The sequence below is a fragment of the Adelges cooleyi genome, unplaced genomic scaffold (genome assembly GCF_023614345.1).
Source record: "Adelges cooleyi isolate 19-005CV unplaced genomic scaffold, UGA_ACOO_1.1 ACOO_flye_CR_arks_rails_tigmint_CR_PRNA_41, whole genome shotgun sequence".
NCBI lineage: Eukaryota > Metazoa > Arthropoda > Insecta > Hemiptera > Adelgidae > Adelges > Adelges cooleyi.
Window position 1 is genome coordinate 2,246,013 of NW_026096090.1, and position 19,781 is coordinate 2,265,793.

A 19,781-nucleotide genomic window follows, 5' to 3' on the forward strand; every position below is an offset into this window, starting at 1 on the left:
GTCGGTTACCTAGATTACCACGGTTGTTACTAGTTACCGGTGTGTTGTTACCATGGTTGTGGTTGCTTACGTTACCATGGTTGTGGTTATCTAGGTTACCACGGTTGTGGTTGACCAGATTACCATAGTTATGGTTACCTATGTTATTATGGTTGCGCGTTACCACAATTTTGGTACCTATGTTACCATGGTGTCGGTTACCTAGATTACCCCGGTTGTGGTTACCTAGGTTACCACGGTTGTAGTTAACCAGATTATCACGGTTGTGGTTAACCAGATTACCATGGTTGTGGTTACTTAGGTTACCACAATTTTGGTTACCTATGTTACTACGGTTGTGGTTACTTATGTTACTACGGTTGTGGTTAAATAGATTACCAAGGTTGTGGTTTTTAGTATCATTATTATTTTTTGGTTTACATTACGTAAAACAACGAAAAAAATAACAGTTAAAAACTGAAATAGGGGACTAAAATTATTATTAAAAAGTCCTTCGAGGGGGCTCAACTTGAGTTCCATCTATTCAAAAAAATTAGAAAACATTGTCTATCTGAAATTTGAGAAAAGTTAGTGGCTGTTCTTTTAGAAATTGTATTAATGAAGGCTGAATTAGTCCGATAAAAAAATTAACTTCCATTAACGACCATCCTCTTTTACTATCCTATTAAATGTATAAAGTAATTTTAGATCTTATTAAAAAAATTGTTTGGAACGTTTAACATTTTGTAATAGAGTATTCATAACTACTATATTTTAAGTTTATTCCTTGTTAGTTTTACATAATATTTTCCTTTGATTCTATGGATTATATAGGTCTATATAGAGTTTATATAGAGGTCTAAATTAGGCAGAGTAGAAAACTGTAAAATAGGGATGTCATGTTTTTGTAAAACTTGAATGACTAATTTTGTTAAACTTTGTCGATTTAACACATTTAGCATAAAAATCGCATGTACACCGGATCACCGAGATTACCAAAGCGCGTAAAAAATTTTAACGAAAAAAAGTTGTTTAACGCCCATTTTATTAAATAAAAAAACTACACCCACTAAATGTAAGCAAATGTAAAGAAATGTTAACATTTTAGGTGGGAAGTCAATGGATAATTTACAAAATACTTAACTACGACATAATTTGTATTATGCCATGGACGTTAGAGTAATATTTCTTTAACACTATAGAAATTGACTGTACAATAAACAATACTTTAACAGTTAACCTTATTAGTTAGCGTGGATTGTAAAATTAGTTTTAAATTTTTTTGTAGTATTCATTATAAATACAATTTTGAAAATGACGTTTCGAACTTCGAGTATGTTTTTGTTTTAGTCATAATATAATATCGGTTTGATTTATTCTTTAAGTATGTAAACAGCTGAAGATATTGTCGTCAATCTCCATACCTACACCCACTAAGTAACACAATTATTGTAAATTTGATTAAAAAACCAACTATTTCTGTATAATTGATAACAATTTAATTTTCTCAATAAATACATATTTGTCAGAAAGAATAAATTAATATTTTAACTATCTTGCTCGGCGCAGGAAAGCAGGTGGAGTTGTGATAAAAGAAGCTAATTAGTAAGAGAGTTTTTGAATATCTTAATATAATATCGTATTTTCCCTACCGATTTATTTTATTTTATAAGGCAATAATACATACTCGTATGTAACAATGTTTAAAAAGCATAAAATCTAATCGGTAAGATGCCTGTCGGCATTAAAAATAAACCCAAATTTTCGGGTTGGGAATTAACATTGGTGGTCCTCTTGTATACGTTATTGCTTTTGTCAAAACTTATTAATACAGATTCAAAAACAACAAAGTTATTTGTTGCAAGTTGTAACAATAAACAAAATAGTGGCGGCACCAGAAATGTATACAGATAGGCCAGGCCAAGTCAGGATTTTTTTTTTATTATTGGGTTTCTATAAAATATATTTTAAATTACATTTGCCAATATAGTTTGAATACTACCAGGAACTTTTCTCTCAGCTTAGTGCTGCTCCTGTAATTCATTGTGATCGGGTAACAAATTGTACTTTAATTTGTATACACATACAAGTTTTCTTCTATTTAAAAAAAAACAAATTGTTTAAATTATTTTAGCGAGCTTAAAGTAATGAGCGGTAGGGTAAACACTGACATTGCTAACATCGCAATCGACGATTAAGCACTCAATTTTCGAAACACCAATTTATTTTTTTATTAGAAATCTTGAAAACTAACGCATTTAAAATTGCTAAATATACTCTGCTTGCTGCACAAAACCAAACAATTATTTTGACATTGAATGTGCGTAGTGTTTTTTTTTTTGATATCAAACCCCATTCTCATAACGTTATTATGACATTTTCAATTCGTTCCACGCAAGTATAAATATGTAAATAATAATAATATTGCGAGTCCTCTTTTTAATACTAATAGAAGCTTTAAACCTAACAATACAATATGTGTAATCGATTATTAGTAGCATCATCAACACCAGTGATTTGATGAAGTATAATAGGACGTATAGTAACTATCGTTGTGTTTGCTTTGGCTACTACGTGATCGTATTATGATGAGTACATGAGAATATTTCAAGGACATAGTTTGTCAGATTGCAATTTGTCTCGAGATTTTGAATTAAGAAAAAAATCAGAATATTCGATAATTTTACGTTCATAATTCGTACGATCATTACCTGTTCAACCTGGGCTATTAGCGTTGTCTTGAATAACTCGAATGACTCCGATAGGTACATCATAAATTCCATTTATAAATTTAATTTTTATTTTTTACAATTACTTCATAATAATAGCACTATATAGGAAATACTAAGTACCCGTGTTACTTTACCTTTTATCATGTAATCTTTGGAATGACTGTCTTTCAGATAGTTTCCAAAATATTTCTTTTTACAGAAGAAAGTTTACTTAAATTTTATTCGACCATTGATTATTAGTCTATACAAAACTTTATTTGTATTTTTAATGATCCTTCGATCTAGATATAAAATATTTCAAAATAAAATCAGCTTCGTAAAATTAGTATGAAGAGAATACTTAAGTGCTGAAAAATGTAGACCAGGTAGTTCAGTTTTTGACATGTAAAAAATATTTTTACACTACCAATATATCAATGGGTTTTAAATATGTTTATTTACAATTATTTGTTTGAAATTCAATAGCTTTGTTTTTTTTTATTAGTAACAACGTATTATTATTATTATGTCGTAACCTTATTATCTTCGTAGTAATAGTTTTAAAGTAATTAATACTTTAATAAAGCCGTACAAGTTGTTCTTGAAATCAGTCTGGACATCGACCTTGTCCATTGCCGGTTGCATGTTATACATTCGGTAATTTAATTTCTTTTTAAATTGTTAACGGAAATGAGGCCTACGTGATTCGTACAATATATGGTACAACCCTTCGTCACTGTTATAGTAGTGATCGGTCAGCTTGTTGTGATAGCACGTGCTCAACTGTTTGAAATCTTAGCACATCTGGTTACCGTCCGCACCCTCGTATGTTTGTAAAGCAAAGAAGAGATTGTTTTTTTCGTATACTGTAGTTGCATGCTTAGAAAATGACAAATTTGTAGATAATAGAGTATCTGAAGAATAATGTTGAACTAAAAAATGGTAAAAAAGAGTATTTATGAACACAGGCAATACAAATTGTAGAAATCATTTTATATTTTACTTCTTCTACAAAACATAGTAAGCAATTGCAAAAAAAAGTTGTTTAAAAACTTAAATAGTTAACATTTATTTAGGGTTTTTTTATCGAGCTAGAGTAATTCTCAAGTGATAATTTACTATGGTTAGCTCGCTTCTCTAGTTTCACAAATTCTAATTAGAACTTATATTACTTTATTACATTTTACACTTGATTGTATGCAATTTAATCGTTAGTTTAATTGTTATTAAACAATAAGGAGTTCGTATTTGCAACTTTATTATTGTATTGGCATCGCTGATTAGTTACCTGTTAAATATACTTTTTTATTAGCTAATAATCAATTTAAATACCTGATAAAAAAATAGTTGATTAAATAATAAATAACACGATTACGGTATGTTTAGTTTATTGTTTATTTTTTATGACCAAACTTGTAAATAAACAATTTAATTTCCTTTTATCAATATTTAATCGTTAATTATGTTTGTAAAATCGTCACTGCTAGTGTGACAAATTAAATTAAAAATATGTTATTAATTGATTTAATCATAGTGTAGTATTATTTATGTATAATTACACAGTTCTGATCGTTTCATTAAAGTATATTATATTGTGTTTTTAATAAATTGTACTACTTACCTATAATGCTATACATCTACATCGAATCATCAAATACTTAGTTAATACATTATGGTAATAATACTAACTATTATATCATAGAACAAACAATATAGTAAACTATATATCTGACCTATATATGAACTATATATGCCTAACCTTCATCATAAATTAATTACTTTTCTTTTGTCTTTGTATAGTCGTTTTATATAAGTTATGTAGTATAATAATTGTTAATTCATTTAATTAAATTGTTTAAACGATTGTTCAAAACATTGATTGTTAGCATTTACAAACCAAGGTGTTATCATTGTTGACCATAACGTTTCAATTTTAAACTGTAACGTTAATCTAAACCAAATAATTCGTTTAATTTTTATAGGCAGTTTGCTCCAAATCGTTAGAATCGCAATGAATAGTACATTTTATTGTTTGTGACTGTAATAGGAAAAAATGAATGTGGCGAATATAAACGTGCATTAATTGTATTTTCTAGTCGAAATGCATAAAGAGATAGAATAAGGTTCTGAGTTGCATTTTTTCAACGGATCCTATTAAAGTTGAATAATTTATGAGAGCAAAATTATGGTTGTTGTCGATGGAATAAAAAAAAAAAATCGGTCATCGGTTCTCGGACTGAATTCTTAACCACTGTGTGGTCTTTGTGTGTGTACTATATAGCTATAGACCCACACCGTTGTAGAGTATTTTTAACGGGCGCCGTTAATTTATCAATTAGACTGCCGTTTATCGTTTCATTAGGATTCAAGCGGCGTAAACAGTGATCCGCCACCACAGCCGTCCCCACTCAAAGAGCAACGCGTGTCCCATTGATGGGCGGCCGGCGGCGGCTCATGCGTTAACCGACAGTACGCTTCGAACTCTCGCGCGTCTCGTTCAACAAGTGTTGCATGTTAGTGCGTTGATTCTCGTGCAAATTATACCGCATTATGATTTAAATCAAGTGGATTCAACCGGATCAACTGGATGGAAATATTATAATATTAACCAGTAGCGGTGACCGGCCGAGTGGCAATAAATTCGTGTACAGTGCGGTGTCGAAAAATATATAAATGTTGACGATGTCGCCGGGCGCGTTGCGAGACCAGTCGGGGGCCGGTCCCAAAGTGGTCGGCGAGATACTAAAAAGCGGAGCCGCAGAAGGGAAGGTATCGTCTCCGCCGATCCCTTCACGGCGGCGCGCTCCCGAAGTGTCGGCCGGCGCTCCTGTGGCCGCTATGGTACTAGCTAAGGACATGGCCACCGGCCGCAAGTCCACCGCTGCCGGTAACACGGCCGTTCGCCAGAGCCCGGGTCGGTTGTCCCGGACTTCCGGTATACCTGTCCGGCCGAAGTCGGTACCGCCCTCACCAACGGCGTTGGCCACTGTTCGGAAAATGCAGTCACAGCCAACGAAGGTTGTCGACCACTGCAGGAAACCTATGTGTTCTCGGCCCACGTCCACGGACCGATCGGTCGTTAAGGTATATTTATGTTAACTTAACCCGGCGCGCAACTGGTTTTGAATAACAAAAAAATGGCAAAGTGTGTGGATGGACACTTGGGCGTACGTGTTTTCAATGTGTCTGTATCACGAACAAGCCCTATAGCATTATATATGGAAATCCATGTAAAGCAAAAAGAGACGAATTGTATGTTATCGAGTACAAACCAAACAGCTACCTATGTTAATAACATATATATATCTTTTAGAAAATCTTTGAGATAGTGGATGTGCACAGAAGTATAATTATGAGGATTCTAAGCCTTAAACTTCACAACATTTTGTGCAAATATGTTTACTTAAAAAAACAGTGAACCTTTACAAAAACATTTTCTTATGTACGCACCCTTTTTTTTTACTATCCTTCACTTTGACACTATAAGCTTAAAAACAAAATTATGTTTGCCTAATAGTGCCCCGAAAGCGTTATACAAGCAGTCTATGACCTTAAAAGTTAAAAAATGTTTATAACATATACTACGATTTTTATTTAATTTGATCAATAAGAATAATGTTTAAGTTTAGTCAGTGAAAACTTTAAATACGTGTTATATGGATTATAAGTGCTCAAGTCTCGTATATTATACTTCAGTCAGTATAAAAATAATACTGGTAAACGATATTATTAATCTAATAACAGTACACATGGTTAGGATTTGGATTTTGGCCGTTTGCTTCCGCTTTAAAATACATATTTCCAAAACGACATTTTTAATTTTTTTTTTGTCAAACGCGCATTGTGTTACTCGCATTTCGGTCATCAAATTAACTTTTTCTTGTAAGTACATATGAAAATTAATCATTAGAATATAGTATTATACTACAAGGTACTTCTAAGAACCCCTCTTGGCGCAAGAATTTACTAAAATGCTTATTTCACAAAAAACAAAATACTAAATAATATCCTTTCCGTCGTCATTACCTTTTCGACGGACAGACGTTTGTACCCGATGAACGTAGTCGTGCAATAACGCTTAATGTATTTTTTAATGCGTAGTTTTCGAGATTTCCCCGTGTCCCATCGCCTGTGCTCTGCTTTTGCCTGGTAACGTCCCGCGGTTTTCTCCACGGTTCCGTTTTCCGGCACGATACCCAATACTCAATAGTCTAGTACGTATAGTAAATAAAATCCGTACACGACCTATACGTTTTTCGTACAAAGGTGTTAGGCGTTTTTCAAACCCGTTGGAAAACTATCGAATTCGATTTGTAACAACTGAATTTTACCAGGAAACCAGCTACGGATTTCGCTACGGTTTCGACCCGTTAAGGTCTAACGAGCGCGCAACAAATACTACCTATAACCCACACACACATACTAAATGTCCAGCTTATGTATGCAACAATCGACATACATGCTATTGTTATATAATGCCCAAGTTATGATACCTATACGGACCCACGTGGTCATGTGTGTAGGAATCGGCTAATAGCGTTGAGAGGCTTCCGCGTTGTACATTTTGTATCCTGGCAGACGAATAGTCTACCAGGGTTAAAAAATGTAGACCAGTGTCACATCTTGGTGTGGGTTCGCCACTGTCGACGTTTGTCCACATTGTCTACTTAATGAGTTAATTATTGTTTTTTTAAACGGTTCGTCGACCTGAACAATAGGGTTTAACTTTTTTTTTGTCGATGGAAATAACTATGTCGCCCGTTAGTCATTACATCGAACAAACATTGTACATTCAGTCAATGAAACTGATTATTATTCGAACCAACTAGACGCCCACAATGCGCCAGTATAGTGTATAGTTTTTCGTTTTATTTTCGTCCGCGCCAGTTGATTTATTGAAATTAAGTAAGCCTGTAATGAGGATGCCACTCCTATTATACTCAAAGGATCGTTTTTGTACAACTATTGTTCATCAGCATGATACCAATATTAAAACTCTGCATCTCTCTTTTAACCATTATTATTTATGTCTATAAAAGGCATATAATCCAGCGATCCGCATTGCATTAGGACTTTACTGACGTTATACAATTATAAAAAAAAACAGTTTTAGTGCTTTTGAATTATGATAGTTATGGATCCGCCAGTAGTAAAAGATTTACGAGGGATTTGAAAAGTGATGAGAAGAAGAGCGCGAGGGAATGGTAGAGTAAAGTAGCGGTTGGACATTAACATACTATTTGTTGTGTATAGAATAGCTGTTAGAATCACACGGGGTCACCAAAGAGCGCTGAGAAAGGATTACCTCTGACGACCCCATTTACGTGAGAAAAGACAAGAAGAATAATCAAAATTATATTTTTTTTAATCGAAAATTAACATTTGAAAATACGTCTTGTAGGTTTACCATACCAATTATTGTTGATTAGATAAAATATATTTGCGTTATACAAAAAAATATATGAGTCATCACTCATCACTAACAGGTCTTTAGCAGTTTCATAATTATTTGTTTTGATCTCGTTTAAAGACGTCAATATTTTGCGAATAAAAAAACGAAGCACTCTTTTGAGCCACTTCAATGATGTTTTCTAAAGCTGAAGTAGTAGTTTAGATAAGAGTTGTTGTATTTTCCTGTACTCTTAATACTTCATAGAATTTTTCCGTTTTGCGTAAATTGACATTGTATTATTTGTTCGAACAGTGAACACACACACGCCACTAAATTACAACATTGTCATTAAACTTTTACTGTATACAGTTACATATTGGATATTTTTTCAATACCTATTGCGTTACTCCATGTACTTAAATGTTTTTCTTCATTTATTATTTTGCACTGGTGCAGTTTGTATACCATTAAAAAAAAACAACGATTAATAACATTAATTTGTAATGTAATCTGATTCGATGTAGATTCAAACTATTGTCCTTTATTTGAAAATATTATAATATTAATATGCGTCGACGATTTCGTTTATGAGATTAGATAACGGCAGTTTGGGAGTTACGATGTAGACAAAAGCGCAAGCGTACCGTTTTTTTATTAATCCCATTTTTTTTTCGACAACATTTTTGTATGCTCTATCATTCATCGATTGTTTATATTATAATACGCGTTATCGACGTTCATTTTTTTATCCCCTAACAAACTGTGTCCGTTGTACTATTGACCTATACAGTCACCCATTTATAATTATTAATTAAATATGAAAATGGATTACAATGACAAAACAATTCCAAAAAAAGCCTTTTAAAAAACACGTATCGCGGTGGCTTAGAAATCGTATAAGAATACTGGCGGGCAAAAGATTTTCTTATCTCTCGGGCAGATGCGGTCATTGACCATTTAGGCCAGACACACTGACACTGTTTTTTTTCTCATTATCTCGCACGCGATACATTTCTTTACCGCGTTAAATGCATTTACATGTATGTATATGTTGTTACGACCACACGTACAATTACATTGGGGAGCCTATTGTTGTGCATATTTTTTTTTAGATTAGTCGCGATATGAATGTTTATATTATACTGATGCATATTATCATAATAATATAACATGAAAAAAAAAACCGAGCAAAGGTCGACCTATAGGTAAAATAAAAACAGCAGCACCTTGAAAACAATATTATATGTGAATCCAGAACCACGCAGTACGCTTATCCGAGATCTCGCGCAGTTAGTTACCCCGGGAGTCTAAAAGACACGGAATTCTTTCAACACTTTCTTCACTTTCTCTTAATAATTATAATTATCCGGGAATGCGGCCGCCACTTGAAGTGTTTTTTTTAAATTTTGCTCTAAATCGATCCCAATTATTATAATCAAAGTGGGCTTATGCGTCTAACAGTTGTATTGATTTATTCTACTTCTATTGTGTTTTACTTAGACCGCCTCTAGGCCAGACGTGGAATTCAGCGACTTGCCCCAGGACTTAGAAGTGCAAGATTCGTCCGAGGCGTATTGGCTGGTGCACAGTGACGGATTTTCTCCTGTGCAATACTGCGATAAAAAAGGCCCCGACGGTAATGGAAGAGTTTTAGTCAAAGTATTCGGCGGCAAAGAGTACAGCGTGGATGAAGACAGCTTAGAAAAGGTAAAACGCGTTATTACGTACATTTTGAATTAACGATAATACATCCTAATTATTATTCACTAAAATGCTTTGCACGCAGAAACGAGAATAACAGGTTTTTTTAGTTATTTTAAAATTTAAATTAAACTTTTTTATTAACTCTTAGAAAATACTAATTATTATTACATTATTTAAATTTAAACAAAAATTGTAAATAATATGATTTTTAGTGTTAAACAAGTTCGCAATTTTTCGCAAAATCTTTATTTGAAGCCAGAACTGTTGTGTATATTTTTAGTGTAGTAAGATTTTTTACTAATAGTTAAAATTGTTATCACTTTATCACAGCGTACATAACAACGTTATTTAAAAAAAAATTGTTTCATGTAAACATATAGCTACGCAGAATTCGGTTTACTGGGTCTATGATGGGTTTGGAGCAAAACCATTTATTAATACATTTTATGTTTAATTTTTCTGTCAATTTATCCAATATTTGACCTTATGTTTAATGTTTATTTTTGCCATTTTAAAACAGAAATACTTTTTTAAGGTATATTAGGTCAAGACTAAAGTCATTTTGATTACAATATAATTGTTTTTGTTTTGAGCCTATTGTAGAGCGATAGTATAATACAACATATTTTATGTAGTTACATTTTATGCTAGAAAATTGGGAGCATATTTTAGTTTCATTTAGAATACTGATTTATCATATTTTTGTAAGCATAGTATGTTCTGGCGGTTGCAGTGTATAACATTGTAGTAAATCAGTTCACACGGAAGAGGGCAATGTATTCTTATTAATTAATTTTTACTATTGTTACTCCCTTAAAGTTATTTTTTGGTTCCATTGTCAATGACGTCGACGGAAAATATCTTTAGGGGAAATATCAATGTATATTAATTTTATATACATTATACATCTATTAAAAATGTATAATTAACGAGACAAATGTAAACTAACGAATTTTGATGAATCATTTGTTTAAGTTCCAAAGTAGCCTTTGCGTTTGATATATATGTCTCCAAATAACACTACAGATACCAAAGGACTGTATGAAATATTATTTTTTTTAAGTTACTTTGGAAGTGTATGTTGATGGTTAACGACCAACATAGATTAGGTTTTGTTTGGTTATTAACCTAGTTGTGATTTTTTATTTTTTTTATTTTGGTAATTAAATTCAATATATCTTTAACTAATTATAGGTATAAAAAAAAATCTTGTTATTTTTTTGAATATTTGTTAAAGTAGACAATATTAATAATACATTTGTGTATGCACTTTTAGATGAATCCAATGAAAATTCAAATGGTTGATGATTTATCTCAGTTAAACTTTATGAATGAATCCAGCATTTTAAACGTAGTACGCAGTCGATATGCTTCCAATCTCATTCATACATACTCTGGACCTACTATGTTGGTAGTCAATCCTGGTACTCCTCTAAATTTGTATACAGATAAAGTATGTATACAATTCTGAATATAGTAAACCTATTATAAAATCTAAACATTTTAACCCTCAGGTTATGGATATGGTAAAAAATCTTCATAAAATCAACAAACAATCGCCTCCACACGTTTATGCAATGGCTCAATCTGTTTATAAATCAGCCGTAACTACACGCAGAGATCAATCATTAATTCCTATGGGATGTCAAGCAAGTGGCAAAACCACTTCATGTAAACATATACTGCAATATCTTTTGAAAATTGCAGCTTCTCCTAATAAAGTATGTTAATAAATGTTTATTGAATAAATATTTAAAAAAAAAAACAATATTATTAATAAATTATTTTACGTACTTAGGTTGTTACTTTAGAAAGGGTAGAAGCTTTATGGACGGTTTTAGAAGCGTTTGGTAATGCAGCCATTACAAACAATCCAAATGCCACTAGGTCAGTACAATTATTTAGTATTGATTTAGACCAAGGAGGACAGATTGTTTCGATGTCTATTCAAATGCATTTTTATGACAAGTGGCGGCTTATTGATCATCCCCCAAATGAATTTTCATTTCACGTGTTTTATTATTTGTTGGCTGGCATAGAAAATATTCCTGCTCTTAGGAAAGAACTATATTTGGATCAAATTAATGATGATTTAAAGGTGTGTGTGCTTTTTAGTGATACGGTGGTGTATGGTTATTGTTAGTTAAATATGTGTGGTTTATTTTTGCAGGGAGTCGATAAAGCCCAGGCTGCTGTGGAATTCACTAGTTTACAGTCAGCCATGATGATACTTGGCTTTACCAATACAGAACTAAAAGCAATTTATGCGGTTTTAGCTGCTATTATACATCTTGGCCACACTAAAATTGTTAAAAAAGGTCAAATTGGTATTTTTAATAAAATAAAATAAAAGAAGAGTTAACTAATTACTAATAGAAATTTGATTTTTATAGATAGTATATATAAAGACAAAGTACAGTGGACTTGGAGCAATTCTGATGCAGCCAAACGAGCAGCAAAATGTCTTGGAGCTGGAAATGCTGACGATTTGTTTAGTTTGGTATTTCCTGATGTCGAATCATTTAAAGAACGTGATATTGGTGATCAGCTAAATGCTTTGGTTATAGGTCTCTACACTGAGACGTTCAATTTAGTGGCATCTATTATCAACCGGTATAGTTATAATATTAAATTAAATAAATGAATAAATTATATTAAAATTAAAATTGTTTTATCATTATTTTAGAAAACTAGCTCCATCAGTACATTCTCTATGCTCAATACTAATACCAGATTATCCTGGATATATTGTCAAATCACAGTCAGTGTTAACGATGTTTGATTTTTGGACTCACTACCTTCACGAGAAGCTATTATCAAGTTACCACAATTATGCTGTTGTAACACCATTAGAAAAGTACAAAGTAGAAAAAGTAGAAACAGTGGCTAGTTATGAAGCGGAATTTTGTGCTGAAGATCACATGCTGAAATTATTTGTCGGAGCTAAAGGAGCAATCGGTTTTGGTCGTAGTCCGTCAATGGTTGATTTGAAGCATGAGCCATTTCCAGGATTACTAAGGATTCTGGATGATATAGCCAGTGATGTAAAGTCTTCTGACAAGGATCTAGTTGAAAGGATTAATAATTTGACTAAAGAAAAATGTTAGTAAATTTAGTATTATTTATTAATTTGGTATTATTTAGAATGTCAAATAATTATAATTGTATATGGTATGGATGTTAAATTCCCGTATACAGATTTAAGGCTTCCCTTTTTGATAGTTTTAACACGGTGAAATCTAGAAATGACGTAATGTTATTACAATCATTGAGTATTTGAAGTATATTTAATCTATGATAAAATAAGTTTCATTTTGTAGATGAATGTAGTATTTATTTTTGTATTTAGTTATGATGTGAATAATTCTATTTTTTAAAAATCAAATTGGAGATCCCATTTTTTTTGTAATCCAAACTGAATTGTTTGAAAAAAGGAAGCACAATGACAAAAATGTTTATACAAACGACCTGGATAATAGACCTTGTATTTAAAAAATAAATAACAATCAATAGTTTTCAAATAATTAATAATATTTTTTTTAATGCATTAAACCAATTTTTAATTATAGTACATTTATAATTTAATTTTCTTTTTCTTCGTTTGATGTTTTTCCGTTTATACGGGGTCCACTAAATAATATAATAATAAGAAATTAAATATTACTAATAAAATATTTAAAATTATTTAGTACTTAAACTTTATATTGAGCACGGCAAAAAGGTCTGAGCGACATTTTGTAATAATTAATAAATAATGCAGTTTAGACCATTTTTCTAGAATTCAATTTCGGAACTGAATCAAATATTTAATAGTTTTGGTTCAATTTTTAGTTATCCTGATTTGGATTACTCATATTTTTTGAGAACTTAAATTTTAACATTTAAGTGTTAGTCACTTGTGGAATTTTATTTAATATTATCAAAAACTCATCGATAATATTAGGTGTAAAAAGTGTAGAAGTGTGAGTTTGTATTGTGGATAGGGTTTGTAATGACAATAATTAGGTAAATTTGACCATTAGATAAAAAGAAACTAGTTTTAAATTTTAGGCTAATATAATTTGAAAATTAATAACTATAAATTTTTATATTTTTTTTAGCGTTTTCAAATATTTTGAAGAAGGGCAATCGGTCTGATGAATTCATATTAATTCATTTTCGAGAAGCAATTCCAAGCACTTATAGTATTAATGGTTGGACCGATATGTGTCGGGATAGCATGTCAAAAACAGCAATTGGTTTACTTCATGATTCTTCAAAGTAAATTTATAGTTATTTGTAATTTGTAAAAAAAGTATTTATAAAAGATATATTTATTAACATGACATTAAATTATTTTGTTATATCAGTATTGACATCTCAACGGTGTTCTCTAAAAGCCGTGGAGCCGGACTTACTAGCACTTTGGCTATTGTAGATGGCACACAGTCACTACGAAGGATGTCCAGCATTCGTCGAGCAACATTTGGTAGTTTGAATACTACGGCTACTTTAAAACGAAAATTAACATCTGTACAAATACGATTTTCTGTGGTAGGTACAGTTTTTGTTTTATTTTATAATGTTGCAGATTTATTATCTACATTTATTATGTACTCAGGATGGTTTAATTGAAACTTTACGTCGTACTGGACAACATTATGTACACTGTTTTATTGCTAAATGTGATGCCGGTCACACCAACCGAACCGATGTAGCGGCCACTCGAGTATTTCATTCATCATATAAGTTAACCTCAGCGACTTTAAGTCCTGTTACAAATAAACCAAATACGGATGTTGTCGATATACCACTGTTAAGAAAACAAGTGAGATACCATTTAGAGCTATTTTTTTATGTCAAGAAGTAATTATAAAAACATTTTTTGTGGTATTTTAGATGCGTGGTGCTGATATTTTGCCTACAATTCGTTTTTACAAGCAGGGTTATCCTATTTCCATGTTTATTGTAGAATTTGTTCGCAAATTTGCAGTATTTTTACCAAATAGTTTAAAAACCGATGATGTTAATGGCACTCTTAAAGACCATCGACAAAGTGTAACTGAAATCATGTCAAAGGCGGACTTAGATGAATCATTGTACAAAGTTGGACTAAATCAGGTATGGATTAACCTTATAATTAATATTTTATTGGATAGATCAAAATAAATTTATCTATGTTGTTGCAAAAAATATGAGGGTCTTTTTTGTAGAATAACTACACTCAACTTACAGATTGTATGAAAGTTTTTGTACTTAGCTTATTCTTAGAATCAAATTTCGGTAATAATGTTGATGTTTTACACTTTGTATGAATGCGACTCAAAAATAGTTGACGTATCTATTTTGTGGTTTCATTGATTTATAATAATAATAACTAGTATTTAGTAATACTATACAAAGATAACCTAATCTATATACATTTTTTTTAAACGTCCATAATGTACCAGTCAATTAACTTTTTAGTTTATTTTTAATTAAAATCGACTGCAATTCTAAAAGTTATAATTACTAATTTAAAAGTATATTTGTAAATTGTTGTTTGCAAACATGACAGTTCTAAAAAAACTGGTAGTATACTTGTATCATGGGACACGCGAACACCCTCAAAGTAGTTACATAATGATTGCCATCATTGTCTGAAAAACACTAATCATCGAAACAAAATTCCTATTGAATTGGCCAATTTAAAATTGTTTTCATAGTAATATTGAGGTTATTTAATAGTAGATGTTAAAAATTGTGTAAAGTGTGTAAGTGCTCGCAACTTTTAGATGTTTTTTTTTTGTACTCGCTCCAATAACATACGACAGCGTCATATATAATATGGGATATTGCACTGTTATTTTTTATAGGAAATAAGAATTTATTAAAAAATTCTGCACGTTTGTTTAAACTTGGCAACTTATTGATATCGTCTGGATATAACGGATATTCAACTGTATTATTAATATCAGCAAACAATAAAAATGTTTACAGTCGACTGTATTTTAGTAGTTCGTACACTATAGGTTATTGAAGCTAATAATAATTTACCTAGTCTACTTTTAACAGCTGCTATTTATTAGTAATTATTTACATAATTGTCAGTAAAATCAATACGTAGGTAAACGTTTTATGTAAAAACGTTATTAAGATAATAACTAACCAAAAATAAATGTTTTAAAAATATTATGTAAAAATTTAGTTTTGGAGGGTAATTTAATCAAATAGAAATCTAAATATGTATTTAAAATTAGTTATCGATCAGTAATTATTTTTATTATAACTTCAATTCTAAATTAACTTATTCATCTGAGAAAACTGAAATATAAAGGTTGCTGTTTTGTTTTCAAAAGTTATATTTTTAAACTACAAAACTATTTTTTACGTAGTTATTTCGATTAAAAATGTTGTATGAACCTTTAATAGGTAAAGTATTTATTTATTTATGATTTATTACAGCCCCTTCCCCTCCCCACCTGAATGGTAAACAAAGGATACTCAATGTGTCAGCTGATGTTATGTTTAAAAATAGCTTTTGTTTATTTATGAATAATTTAGTGAGTCTTTCTTTTCTATTCAGTTGATTTTCTCTAAGCCATTCACCAGCAGCATCTTCAAAAAACATCCTTTCGCACAGCTCTTAAGAAATATGCTGGTCAATAAAAATGTAATGCTAGACTAGAGAAATTATCATGTATTCGTGATGGATACTCAATATTTGATTGTTTTATTTTGATTTATGATTCTAAGCTGTAACCGAAAGCAATGATCTAGTAATATTCATATAACTCTACATGTTTAATAGTAACGGTCAAATATGCGTGATAACATTAATACAATAGAGAATGATACAGCAACACACGTGACCGCGTACCAAAGTGGCGTTCTATTCTTTATCTAGTACAATACTACTCTATCATTATGTTATGATAAATTTCGAAGGAGAATGTGCGTATGCTATTAACGCTTAATATATTTCATGCATATTGTGCAAGGTAAAAACAGTTCGTTGCCATGCTCATGACAGCAGCAGGAGCGTGGGATGGTAGGCGTTTTGAAAGGACGTGTACCGTGTCACAAAAAAAAAACGATTATCGATGATCGATTGAATAGACTTGAATAGCAAATACTTTTTACTAATAGTTTACACAGGAAATTGTTCTGAATTTTTAGGTGGACTTTTATTAAATTGTAGAATGTCCGTTTGATTCCTTAACATTTGTGTGCATTATAAAATTACATTGGTCACTTGATCGTCTCTAGTCACCAGCTCATCAGCTGATACTCTAGTTAAATTTACTCAGTGACACAAATATATATATATATTTATAATATATATATATTAGACTGGGCTAAAGAAAAACGAACATTTTTTTTTTGAACGGTACTATGAAAATATTGTTCATGATAAAAAAAAATTATGTTGAAAGTTAGAGCCCTTAATATTGATATTAAGATACCTATCATGACGACTGACGTTTTTTTTACACTAATGGCATTTTTTTATCCAAAACTCGTAAATTATTGGCCTGAAAAATTCTATTGATACATATTCTTGAAGGAAATTAAATTTCCTACAAAAAAGCTATCTTTGTAAATTTTCGTCAAACAAGCAAGTTTTTATGGAATAATATTTTGCTCGCAAGTTGGCGCCTAATTAACCTAATTAAGTTTATACTCGATTATGAGTTGCTGTCATAATTAAAGTTTTCATATTTCATATTATGTAAAGTAATATTTCGAGTTGAGAATAAGTGTTTTGACGTAGAGACACAGAGCATAGAAAAACTACAAAATTAACTTAACGTGCACGTGCTACAGTGTAGTCTGTAACTTTTTACTCCTTCTCGGATGTCGTCAGTCACCACTAGAAGAACCAAGAGAAATACTCGCTTTTATAAAATGTCTTAAAATACTATAGAAACTTCCTGGACGATAATTGATGTAACTACACAATAAAGAAAAAAGAAGAGACGATGACCTTGTTCTTTTATTATGTACAGAATGACATGACCACAGAGTCATGCATGTCTGAGCAATGGGACGAAAAAGTGAAAATAATAGCATCACGGTCATCTTAGTATAAAGGCGTTTTACTTTTAGTAGTGAAAAACGATTTTCTCGGATTATGAAATATGTACTATTGTATAATGGTTTGAGTTTAAGGTAAAAGTTATTCGATGTGTTATATATAAATACCATTTTATATGTCCTTTCGTACGCAACTCAAAAGTTGTCTCGCAAGCTTTTTTAGTAAATCTACTTATATAAGTTGTGTAATATACATTTTTAGTCAATTATCAGAGCAGCATTAGGCACTAGAAAAATCCGTCGATAACATAGAGTAAACTATAATATATTATGTTATTTATACTTTTAAATTAAATCATAGTTGCACACAAAATATATGATCATGATGTTTTCATTTTCCAACAGGTGCAAAACAGTTTTTAGGAAAATTACGGCTGATTGTTATTCGTTTCGCTCGCCAATTGTTTAGCGTTCTAATACAATAATTTTAAAAAAAATGCTTCAATAATTAGCACATGCATTTACTTCATTAGCTCGGCAGTATTGTTAATTTGTTATAGTATTGTTTCATATCCGTTGTTCTTTACGAGCCGTAATGTGTGCCCAAGTACAAATGTATAAATAACAAAAATCCAGACGCCACAAATACCGTGGATTCCTAGTTTTCCAAAAGAGAACTCTAAACACGCATGAGTAGGTTTCATTCGGCCATCGCTATAACATTCATTATAGACCACTGGCTGACAACCAAATTTTGGAAAGGTCTGGAAAAATAGAATTAAAAATTAAAGTCTTTGTGATTTGTTATCATTTTTTTGTTAAAAAATTCATATTTTTCCGATCGCATCCGAATTAAGAAAAATCATTGGTATAAACTACTTAAAAAAATAGATTTGGCCTCACATTTAAAGAAAATAATCGTGAAATTATTTTTTAATTAATAAATATCATTAGCATAATAAATGTATTATCTTAATAATGATGAGTAACTAGTAATATTACAATTATTAGCATTTATACTTACATCGTCATTTAGAGCTGGTTATTCATAAAAAAGTTATCTCGCGTAGACCAGTTTTGGAGGTTTTTATGTTTACAACTTATCGGGCAAGGTTAAAGCTAAAATACTCGTACTACTCAACATTGTAACCTGAAATTAAAAATAACGTCTCAGTTTTGTATCAAAGTTTATTTCCAAAACTACACAGCTTATTGAATAGTGTCCAAAACGGTTTTTTTTATTAGGACAGTGCTTTCCAATGGCTCAAGTGTTTTTTACGGACATGAAGCTATCTTCAGTATCACGGTGATCTGACAGATATACATAAAGTTATATGCGATTCTGTCAGATCATGGTGATACATTTATATGTTGATGTAAAGTGTTACACGTTTAATTATTAATCCACTTCTCTACATAATAATACTGAATAGTTACGACTTAACGTTCGTTTTATCTTTGTAAAATCTTTAATTATAGAGAAAGCTGAAAGGCAATATATTATTAATAATATATTATTATAAACTTATGTCCCAATTATGTACTCGTTGGTGTATTATGTACACTTGGGTGTGTAATCATGACCCTTTCGCGTATATTATAATTTAAAAAAAATTAGCACGATCACAAATAACATTATAGTACGTGTGTATTGTAGCTCAGGAAAAAAATATTTTATACTTGTTTGGTGCAGGAAACGTATATCTTCTACTTTGCAAAGTCTCGGTTGTATAATGTTTATTTAATTTGTTTGTTTTTTTTGCGTCAAATATTTTTTAAATACGACGTGTTTTTATCTTAAACTACAACTATGCAGAATACCAAACTTGGCGTCAAACATCTAATCTAAGCTTTTTTTTATTTTTTTAATTTTTTATAATAGCCTTTATTAGGAAATATGATGGCTCGACAATTACAAATTATTATATAACCAGAATTAGAAAAGCGTTACAATAGTTGATATGTACATAAAGAAATTTACAAACAATGTAATAGAAAAT

At 31.0% G+C, this 19,781-nt stretch overlaps 1 protein-coding gene across 2 annotated transcripts in view; it reads left to right on the top strand.

Moving 5' to 3' along the window:
• Positions 1–19,781, top strand: part of LOC126842014 (unconventional myosin-XVIIIa-like) — a 37,622-nt gene that overhangs the window by 6,925 nt on the left and 10,916 nt on the right. Inside the window, exons 1-12 of one of the 2 annotated variants that reach the window (XM_050578863.1) lie at positions 5,177–5,774; positions 9,583–9,789; positions 11,063–11,239; positions 11,301–11,507; positions 11,585–11,884; positions 11,957–12,104; positions 12,180–12,399; positions 12,473–12,888; positions 13,887–14,046; positions 14,136–14,319; positions 14,387–14,593; positions 14,665–14,886. In XM_050578863.1, the coding sequence (XP_050434820.1) occupies positions 5,364–5,774; positions 9,583–9,789; positions 11,063–11,239; positions 11,301–11,507; positions 11,585–11,884; positions 11,957–12,104; positions 12,180–12,399; positions 12,473–12,888; positions 13,887–14,046; positions 14,136–14,319; positions 14,387–14,593; positions 14,665–14,886 (2,859 nt within the window). In that variant the 5' untranslated portion in view covers positions 5,177–5,363. Of the gene's footprint in view, positions 1–5,176; positions 5,775–9,582; positions 9,790–11,062; positions 11,240–11,300; positions 11,508–11,584; positions 11,885–11,956; positions 12,105–12,179; positions 12,400–12,472; positions 12,889–13,886; positions 14,047–14,135; positions 14,320–14,386; positions 14,594–14,664; positions 14,887–19,781 lie in introns of those variants that run through there. The other variant, XM_050578862.1, reaches the window with a different exon arrangement.